The following is an 11,512-nucleotide window of genomic DNA, read 5'->3' as shown; positions in this document are numbered from 1 at the left end:
AAATGTCAGCTTTAATGTGCGTGGGAGAGTTTGGTTGGTTGAATATAATAATGGGGGGAATGGTGTGTTAGTTTACGTGATTATTTTTGTCCATTTGTGCGTTTGGAGATCCCGATAAGGTTAAAAGCCCTAAATAAATAGAAAGCAACCCAGCAATGGACAATTTCGTCAATATTCCAAATCCTAACTCCACTTTTAAATATTGTGTTTCTTTATATATACATACATTCACATAAATTTAATATCTCATAAACAAATATTTTAAGCTTTTCTAAAATTAAAAAAAAAAAATTGAAACTATTCAACTCTATTTATAATGTTTAATATATTTTGCTAAATAGTTTCATTTTCATTTTCATAATTTATTAAATCATAATTTCGTTTTAAAGATAACAAATAAACTTAAAACTATTTACAAAATTAGTAATATTTTGTACAATTTTTTACTATCCAAATAAATTAAAGGAAACACGTACAATATATTCATGTCAGATCTAATGATCGGCATAAATGTTTAAAATTAGAAGTGAAATTGACAATAAAAAACACTCGAAAACAATTGTGTACTTAATTTTTTTTTTATATTTTCATAAATAGTTTCAATTTTTATATTTTCAAGGTGGTATCTGTTGAACAGATTTTTATTACACAAAATAAGTTAATAGATGTATATCTTTAAAAGAAAAAAAATGTTGAAATGTATAAAGTTTAAACTAAATATTTACTTTCGTATATTTATTGAAAGAAGAACTATAGTATATTGAAACATCTCGATGAAATTTCTCTCAAAGTATAAATAAATTTAATAATATGATTTGACTTTAATAGCAAACTTTATTAGTTGGGTTGCCTTCTATAATATTTTTATCTCATTTTTTAGGACAACAAATATAAATCTACTTTCAACTTCTAAAGATGAAGGTCAAACTAATTATTATAGAGCAAGCTCGTATTGATTGATTAATTTGTACTTTTTTGGATAATTTTTGAAGCACTAACATAAAGTGATGTATATATAACATCCCATATTTGTTAATTTGTCACGTTATCATAAATTTCATTAATATTTTGTTGTAACTCAAACAAATTTCTACGGAGATAATGTGATATTATAAATTTAGAGAGAAAGAACTCTCCAACTATTTCATTAAATTAATATGTTTTAGTTATATCTAAATTTGGTTAAAAATCTTAATGAACTTGACAACCATATTATGTTTAATAATTGAAAGAAATATCATCGATCTATCTTGATTATAATATTCTTATATATTGTAACTATACGTATTCGAAAACATATTGATTATTATCATCAATCTATACATTACATTACTACACATATTCAAAATAATATATTGTTTAAATAATTAACAACTAACCGATAGTGAAATATGAAATTAGAAGAAAACAAAACGTAAACCGTTGAAAAAAAAAGAAGGGGTGATTAGTTTGAAGCTTAGGAGTTGGAAAGTGAAATTATTAATTGGAAAAACTAGAATTAGGAATGAGATTAATAATAAAAAGAGTTGAAGTTAATGATTGGAAGAATGGGAAATATGATATATAATTTTGTGATATGATAGATAAAGGGTTTGAAAAAGGATTAAACCAAATTCAAAAAAAAAGAGAGCATCTTCCAACCTAACTTCTATCTGTAAATGTGCATTGGGTCCCACCTCCCACCTATTAAATATTTAATCAATTTCTCTCTCTTTTTTTTTTTTTTTTTTTTTTTTTTAAATGATAAAGAAAAAAGAGGACTCATAATAAATGGATTAAGTTGTTACTTACACGACAGTGAATTGGGGGAAAGAAAGCAACGTGGAAGGCATTAATTGGTCTGTGAGGCTGTCTCCATTTGGTATGAAAAGGGGAAGTAATAAAAAGTCAAATAATAACAAGTATTTGCTAAAAAAAAAAAAAAAAAAAAAAACCCTCTAAACCATCAAACTCTTTTATGCATACATATATATTTGATAATTAAATTCATAAAATTTATTTTAATTATAATATAATTTTTTTTAAAAAACCATGTGGTAATAAATTACTGTTTTATTATTGTCTTGTTTGTTTAATATAATCTATAAATGAATTAAGTTATACATTTGTTGATCAGCTATAATTAATCTGTATTAAAAAGATTATTGTCACACATATTTGATTTGTGTCAAAATCATCATGCAAAGGTATAATAACAACCACACCGTTTCAACTAATGTGTTTCTTTCTTTTATGATCAGAGCGTTGTGGAAAAAGTGCAAACTTTTCTCTCTAACAGGTATACTTTCGAAATTCCGTTGCTTAACGGAACCAACAAAACCGGATATATTTCCGTTGGTTTTATTTGGATTAGCTTTTTCATATTTTGGGCTCTCATGGGCCTCTCTATTAATAACCAAAATCAACACCAATACTATTCTATATATTATAATATATATTATTCCACGGAATTAGATTTAAAATAAATAATTATATAACAATATTTAAAAAAAATTATTAATATAATAAAACATGTCAAAGTCTGATAATTATAGAAATCTATTGTTGATAGATCATGTTGTAAATATTGATCTACACTAATAAATCCAATAGATTTTGTTATATTTGTACTTTTTTTTTTATCAAGATTGTTATATACTTAATTATTATTCTTAAAATTGCCACCATCCAGCATAATTATCTTATATTATTCATCATTTGTTTTTAAAATGATACGTAGAATAATTGAAAATTTTAACACGTAATCTCTTAATAAATTATATAGATACATGTCTTATTTTTAGTCCAAGTTATCTTTCATCGTCCAACTACAACTCAATTTAATTGACATTTATATGTGTATCGAGAATATTGAGGTTTAAATTCTTCACCTCTAATTTGTAATAAATTATCTCTCATTTGTTATTTGTTAGTTAACAATGTATAGATATTTTGACCATTCATCATGTAGCTGTTAAATTAAGTCAGTAATAATTTAATTAACGATTAAAAATTGTTCGTCAGTGAACGTTGCACAATAATATTTCTGTATATAATGTAAGTGGGTGGAATGAGATGGATTACATCAACAAATGCAATGCAACAATTTCCATGCATGTCTATTTTTGGCAAAAGTTATTTAAACAATGCTTAGGTTTTCAATTCAAACTCGTTTACTCCGCTACATTAAATATATATTGAAAGCTTTGATCAGTTGTAATTAATTAAATCAAATTTTCCACAACTCAAAACAATACTTATACCCTCGAACTCACCATTAAAGAAAGACCAACATAGAAAGAGACGAAAAAATTAATTTCTACGTAATTTTTTTTTAATTACAATAACTTTATAATTATTATAATTACAAAAATGTGATTTCGGATACTACAATAATTATTATTTTGAAATGGAGTTTTCTACAAATAGTAATTTTTGTGAAGTGGCATGAAAAATCCAAAGGTCAAGATGATTTTATTAAAATTTGTAATTTATACAATGATTTTAGGAGGTTTGTTTGAATTCACTTGAGAAAAAAAATTTATTTTTTAAAATTAATTTATTTATTTAGACATTTTTGTTAAAAAAAACTATTTAAAATTGAACTTTACTTGAAGAAAAAAAAAAAAAAAGCTATCTTTATTAAATCCATAAATTATAATTAAATTAACTTATTTTTAAAATAAGACAGTTTAAAAATTAATCCATACCTACACTAACAAAAGGTTAGTTTATCTTTGTTTCCTCGTCACTGCACAAAAGTATATAGTTTGATTATTAAGGTTGTTATAGAAACATTGCATGTTGTCTTTTATTTTTAGAAAAGACTAAACATGGAATGTTCTATTAATTAAATACAATTATATTGAGTTCAAAAATGGAAAAAAAAATCTAAGATTTTATGAATAAAAAATAATTATTTGGAGTACAAAATTGGACGAACCTTCCTCAGTATGCAGTGAAACCTTCCTACATACCTAAGTTGAATGTATCTATGAAAATGATTGAAAACTTTATGATTTAGGTTAAAGTATAAGTTTAATTGTCCTAATTGTTAGGCTTGTGTGATGTAATTAAGTCTTTGAAATTTATTGGTTGGATCTACACCACTTGATGTTAGAAGTTACATTTTTATGTTTCCATTTTTTTTTATGGATTTTTAAAGTTTCTATTTTGTCAAAATTCTGTAAGTTGAATGAATTCGTATATAAAATTTAAAACTAATGCATATACGTCTCGTACATGTTCTAATCCTCTATAAGGATATTAAAAATATATTGCATCTTGAATTAAAATTTATTTCCTATACAAAATTTACTATAGTTTTTAAAATGTATTTGCTATTGGATATAAAGTTGATAAGTAGTATATCTATTATTAAATTTTTTGAAAGGACTCTTATTAGTTTTAAAAATAAAATTCTAAGAGTTAATAGATATTATTCACAAAATTTAAAAGACTAAACTTTATTATTTTAACATTGATGTTAGTATAGTATGTATGTGTATATATACATGGAGAGAGGTGATTTGCTTATATTTCTATTGTTTGTGGAAGAATTGCCTAAGGAATTGATGGTTCCTTAATTAAATGCAATGGTTCCATTCAACTACAATTTTTCTCAGTTTAAAATATAAGTGTGTGACAGAGCATGAAAGAGAAAGGTATAGTACTCCATATCTTGTCTGATAATCTATATGTTTAGTTGTTCATCAATAACCTAAAGTTACTATTCTTTTTCTTTACAGAAGTTCTTACTTCTTAGTTTCATTAATTCCCTAAATATTCTTAACCTTTTTTTATAAGTTTTTCTTTTTTTTGTTCTCTTCATTATTCGTAGGTTGAAGGAAGAAATTTCACGATATTTAGTTTTAGCCGATAAATTTAAATGACTGTGTCTTCGTTTTTCACTATCAACAGTTTATTCTTTTTTTCTTTGTTAACTCTTAGTTATTATTATTTAAGTTGATGTGGCTTAAATGTATTAGTTTTATAGTTTTAAGTTGCTGATGGGGTGGAATCTATTTATAACTATTATTTTAAAATAAAAAATATTTTAGAATATTTTTAAATATAGAAAAAAAAATAAAACTATTTAAAAAATATAACAAAATCTTTAATTTTAAATTTTCTTTTGCTATCTATAATTTTTTTTTTAATTTGTGTTTGTTGGAAAAGAAATATTCTGTAGAGGCTATATATCTATGCATGGAGTGGAGGGATAAATCACTTCAGTGATGGAAAATTATGGTGAAAGGGCAATGTAGGAAAACATGATCAACAATTTCGAAAATCGTCTGGTAGAAAATGAGTATCACCTAAAAGTTTATTTAGATTGATTCGAGATTTTTTTTTTTTTTTTTTTTTGTAAAAAGACTTCGTATTTTATAACTAAGATTCAATTGATTTTTTAGTTTTTTCATTTTTTGAAATTAGGAAGAGTGAATCAAAACAAAAAACAAAATTCAACTGAGTAGAATAATTCTAAAAACAAAATTCAACTAAGTAGAAGAATTCTAACTCCAAGTTTATATTTCTTTTTGTGAGAAAAATTGGGTGAGAGACAAAAAAAAAAAAAAAAAACTAGAATTCTTCGTTGACCACACTAATAAAATTTTTACGACCATCATTTCTTTTTTATAAAATGAAACCTTCTCTTCTTCATGCATAAAGTTACACGAGTTGTAAAACTGTCAGCTACATTGTACGTACAATCTAATAGATATAATTTCTCGATCAAGGCAAGTCGTTAGTCCATCCATATACCTACCTATCTGTGTATATACTCCAATCCCTCTTCATTTAAGTTGACTTGGAAAAAAACTAATAAATTTTAATACACAGGAAAGTATTTGGAAGTTTCATTATATTCAAATATCCCCTTCTTGTTTCTAAATTAAACCACCATTGTCAATTAGCTGCAGAACTTTGCTTTCAATCACACCCTCCCGACTCTCTTTCTTTCATCAAAGTCATTAAATTTGAAACTTTCAAGTTGAAATCAAATACTTCAGTCTCAAGAAATGACTAATTCTTCAATTGTTTTTACATGACTTTCATTTCTATAGATATATGTGTATTATAATTAATTATATGGCAATCTCACACAGCTTCCATGGCTAAATTGACTCCCATCTTTGATTCAGTCAAACTTTCCTATTAGTACTATAAATCAAATCATATCATTCACTAATCCAATCTGACCAATCTCCTACACACTTTCACTGAAAGAAAAAAAAAAAAGAGAGAGAATTTAAAAATGGCAAAATCCGTTCTTCCTTACAGCTTTTGCAGTCTTTGCTTCTTTCTTGGGTTGCTCTTTTTGGGCTCATCACAAGCTTATACAAGCAAAAATGAATTTAAATGTAAAAAGAATTTGGCAAATAAAAGCATAAGAATTGGAGTGGTTTTTGACAGTGGGTCTCAAATTGGGAAGCAACAAATTGTGGCAATGAAAATGGCTTTAAGACGTTTTCATTCTTCTTCATGTGCGAACTTGGAGCTTCTCCTTCATGATTCTCATGCCAATTTCAACAATTCATATGCTTCTTCTTCTGGTAATTAATTTCTTCATTTTTTTTAAGTTTAATTTTTCTTTACATATTGTTCATAATTACTAGAAAATGCTAGTTACGTTATATGTTATATATATCATCCTTTAATTTTTCTAGCCTTGTTTTTCTTAAGTTGGGTTTCCTTCTAAAGAATTATTCATATTTTACCAGTGATATTTTAATGGTAAATTGTAGAGGTTTCAAAGGGGCAGTACATTCTTTTGCATTTGCCAATTACGATTATATTTAGTTCTCTCTTTTGATAATGGTAACAATTTAGTTGTTCTTATACTTAATTAAATGTAATTGATGACGAAAATAAAGTGTTTGAAATTAAACTTTGAAAACTAAATAATTTCATAATAAAATTTCACCCTCCAGGTGAGTTAACTGATACGCACTGATATTTATAAATTAAATTGAGATGCTTCTATAACGACGAAGAAATCAAAAGTGATTTTCCACCCTTTGAATTTCATTTTTTAATACTTTAGAATCATTAAGAATGATTTTTATCTTATTCCACAAAGTTTTGAAAATGTTTTATCTTGTTAAAAAGAGAGAATTTTTTTTGTGGAGGTCATACTCAAGATGAAGAGATGTTGCAATGTTTAAAAAATATATAAATTATCTTATTCTGGACCAATAAAATTTGAGATAAAACGATATATATTTATTTAATTTAATTTTAGTTCTTAGATTATAACAGATAGTACTATTATTTTGGGTATGATTATGTAATCCGACAAAAGCAAAAAAGAAAATTATTAATAAACTAACATATTACGTGGAAAAAAAATCTCCATTTATATATAAAAAAAAAAAAATCATGGATATATCTAAAAGAGAGTCATTGGACGGCTAGAATAATTACAAGATTTCTAATTGAAATTGACTCTTCATTTAAATAATTAATATCTACAAATAAAAACCATCAAGTGGGGGCATTCAAATCCGCATATTTAATAGCCTTAGAATTTTTCCAAGTGATTTTTTTTTTAGTACATCACATATCAAGTTGTTAAGCTTGCTTCATGTGTCATGTTAATTACGTCACAGTTATGAATTCTTTTTATATATACTTTATGCAAGTCAATTAATATTTGTCATTCAATCATAGTGTGAAGAAAAAGTAAAACGATAACTTTTTTTCCCACAGCTTTGGATTTGATTACGAAGGGAGAAGTCAAAGCCGTTGTTGGATTAGTGAATAAACAAGATTTGATTGTCATCTCCGACCGTAAAATTTCTGTCGAAATTCCCATTGTTTCAACTTCACATGAACAATTACAAACACTAAAAATCCCATCTCTGATTCAAATGGCCAATGTTGACAATAATATCACCCACCCCATTCATTGCATTGCTTCAATTCTCACCCATTTCCAATGCCTCCCGGAAGTTACAATCTTTTATCAATCCACAAACGATCCTTCACTCTCACATCTCCATCATCGTCTCTTCGGTTCGTTTTTACTGGCTGGCGTAGAGGTTGAGCACCATCTCGCTCTCTCTCCGGCTACCAATCAAGAAACGCTGATTGAACAAGAATTGACAAGGCTTATGAACAACCAAAGGAATAGGGTTTTTATAATTACACAGCTTTCTCTAGAGCTGGTTGATCTTCTTCTTACAAAAGCAAAGAAATTGAACATGGTTGGAAATGGGTATACTTGGATTATCTCACATGAAGTTTTTGACCTCATTTCCTCTTTAGATTCTTCATCTTCCCTTTTGAGCAAAATGGAAGGGGTTATTGGGTTGGAAACTTATTTCAATGACTCAAAAAAGTCCTTCAAAAGCTTTGAAACAAAGTTTAAGAAGATTTATAAATTAGAATATCCACAAGATGAGGAGCCAACAAAAGCAAGTATCTTTGCCATTCGAGCTTATGATGCAGCTCGTGCCATTACTAGAGCCATGGAAAAGTTGGGAGATGATAAAAAATTAAGGTCAAGTAGTAAACAACTAAGGGAGAAAATTTTAGAGAGCAATTTTGAAGGGGTTGGTGGAATGGTGAAATTCTCCAAGCAAAATGGGATGTTAATATCTGAATCACCAAATTTCAAAATCGTTAAAGTGGTGGATCAAACCTACAAAGAGGTGGGTTTTTGGACACCCAACTTAGGTTTTGTTGAGAATTATGTGGAAATTATTAATAAAACCACCACTGAATTAGTTAAACACAACAAGGGAAATTTGAGAAAAATTGTGAGTGTTGGAAATTTGTCAAGGCTAAAGACATCATCGAGTGAAAATTTTGATAATGATCATGGCAAAAAAAAGTTGACATTCGCAGTTCCTGAGGAGGCAGCATGCAAAGAACTTGTGAAAGTGAGCCAACATTTGAATGGAGATTACATCACTGGATTTTCCATTAATTTGTTTAGGGCTGTTATGAATAATATTAACATGTCCGATTTCTCGTCCTATGAATTGGTTCCTTTTAAGGGCAGATACGATGACATGATAAAGGCTGTCTCCAATAAGGTAACCAACTCAAAACCTTACACTACATAAATATAATTCATTATTACTCTTATTTAATGAAATGCATTCATCGTAGTTAAATAGTCTCCTGAGTTGTACTGAATGTTTTATTTTCTTCCATATTTTATTTTTAACATTTGGCTTCAGTATTTGAAAATTGTGTTTATGTTATATTGTCGTCTGTAGACTTATTTTGGAGCTGTCGGGGATATCATTATATTAGCACACCGCTATAAATATGTGGATTTCACGGTATCATATTTAGAGACAGAGATTGTGATGGTGGTGGAACAAAAAGATGACAAATGGAAAAAGATATGGGCTTTTATGGAGGCTTTTGAACTTACAATGTGGCTCTTAATACCCACAATGCACCTTTTTATTTCCTTTGTTATTTGGTTAATTGAACGCCAAAATAACCCAGAGTTGGAGGGTGTTGGAAACATGTTGTGGTTTTCTATTTCCATCATATTTTACATGCACAGTAAGTTCTCTACTCGTCCACTTTCCCTTTTAAACTATAATATCAATGATCAAACAAAATTTTATTAATGATTTGACATTTGACCCAATTGAACTGTTCGTGAAACAATAGTTTTTTGGAACGTAATAATGCAGGAGAGCCATTGAAGAACGGGTTGGCTCGATTGGTGTTAGGGCCATGGTTGTTTGCGATACTAGTGGTAACGGCAAGTTTCACGGCGAGTTTGACGTCGATGATGACGATCTCTTGGTTTCGACCATCAGTGCCGGATGTCGAAACGTTGAAACAGATGGGTTATAACGTAGGGTGCAACACCAACTCTTTCATATGCAATTATCTCGTTGATACCCTAGAATTTGACCCTACAAAAATTAAGAAGATAGACTCGATAGATGAATACCCAAAGGCATTTAAGAACGGTACCATTAAAGCTGCTTTCTTCATAAGCCCCCATGCTAAGGTATATCTTGCAAAATACTGCAAAGGGTACACCAAAGGAGTTTCCTCTTTCAAGCTAAGCGGCATAGGCTTTGTAAGTTTGTTTTTATTTATCTCTAACATACAAAAATTTGAATTTATCATATTAAAAAAATTATTGAAAATTAGGCTATGGCAAAGGGGTCGGAGCTTGCTTCAAGGGTTTCGGCATCAATTGTGGAACTAACAGAAACAAAAGAGATACCACAATTCGAATCCGACGTCCTTGCCTCTTTCAATTGTTCTTCGAATGGGAAAGGAGATGGGCTGGGCTTAGGACCTGAGCCTTTCATGGGCCTATTCATCATTTGTGGCTCTATTGCTTTTTTGGTTTTGATATATATGGCCCAACAATTCATGAGAACCATTCCAAAGTTCGTTTGAACTTAGTTTTTCCCTTTTTTTTTCTTTTCTCGACCATATGTAATCAAAAGTTAGGTTCACAAAGACTATGTTAAGTTGAGCTAAATGAGTATAAATGAAACTTTTGTATTATGATAATCGCAAATACAACCATTAGATTTAAAATAATCAAGTATATAATAATATTTCTTTTAAAAAAATAACAAATATAGTAATATCTGTCAGAGTTTATAAATGATATAAGTCTATCATTGATAGACCATAATGGTCTATCACTGATAGACCATAACAATCGAAGTGGTCTATCACTGATAGACCATAAGAATCGAAGTCTATCATTGATTAAATTTTGCTATATTTACAATTTTTAAAAAACGTTGTTGTATATTTAATTATTATTCATAAAATTGTCACCAATTATAATTATCCTTTTTAAATAGGGACATTTGCAAAAATAGAATTTTTTTTTATGATAATATGATCCATATCATTACATTTTTTTAAATTGCAAAAGTAGTAAATTTAAAAGTGGATAACCCTATGATAGCCTTAATAGCTGTTTTATATAATTAATTACTTGTCATATATTTTCCATATTCGCAATATGCAAAATAGAGGTAATAGGGTTTGTTTTTTTTTTCCTAATTTTTTTTTGGTCATTTGATGCAATTTTTCTTTTAAATATGATAAAATCTCACGTTTATGTCAATATTGAATTTAGAAAAATATGGAAATAGTAATGAAAAATATCAACAAAAGTCTAATACCGTTCTTGTAATTTATGTGCCAATAGTCCTAAGTTATTTTATCTATATACACATTTATATATAAACATACAATCATTAGTAGTTTTTTCTAACAAAAATCTTTTCAATTATACCATAATTTTGCAAATAATTCAATAACCTATTTTTACTAATTTTATTTTAAAAGGCCCTAATTGAATAGTTAATCACAGATTTATTTAGTACTAATACACCAAAGTTTAAAACATTATTTTAATTTGGGATAGTAAATATTTTGATAGCACCAAGACTTTATAATCACTTTGTTACACATGTTAGTTTTTCGTGATGTTTGGAGAAATGGAGATCTAAATTGCCCCAATCCAAGCAAAGCAAGGATTCAAACCCCAACTCCAGAATGAGGGTAGCAGGAACACATG

At 27.8% G+C, this 11,512-nt stretch overlaps 1 protein-coding gene across 1 annotated transcript; it reads left to right on the top strand.

The window, feature by feature from the left end:
- The first annotated feature begins 6,167 nt into the window (after nucleotides 1-6,167).
- On the top strand, nucleotides 6,168-10,485 carry LOC103487884 (glutamate receptor 2.5-like). Its single transcript, XM_008446392.2, has 5 exons — nucleotides 6,168-6,536; nucleotides 7,693-9,023; nucleotides 9,210-9,507; nucleotides 9,642-10,039; nucleotides 10,114-10,485. The coding sequence occupies exons 1-5, from the start codon at nucleotides 6,239-6,241 to the stop codon at nucleotides 10,366-10,368; spliced, it is 2,580 nt and encodes an 859-aa protein (XP_008444614.2). The 5' UTR covers nucleotides 6,168-6,238; the 3' UTR covers nucleotides 10,369-10,485.
- The last annotated feature ends 1,027 nt before the right edge of the window (nucleotides 10,486-11,512 follow it).

This window comes from Cucumis melo, chromosome 3, assembly GCF_025177605.1.
Source record: "Cucumis melo cultivar AY chromosome 3, USDA_Cmelo_AY_1.0, whole genome shotgun sequence".
NCBI classification, from domain to species: Eukaryota; Viridiplantae; Streptophyta; class Magnoliopsida; order Cucurbitales; family Cucurbitaceae; genus Cucumis; species Cucumis melo.
This window is presented reverse-complemented; position numbering and strand designations above follow the sequence as displayed.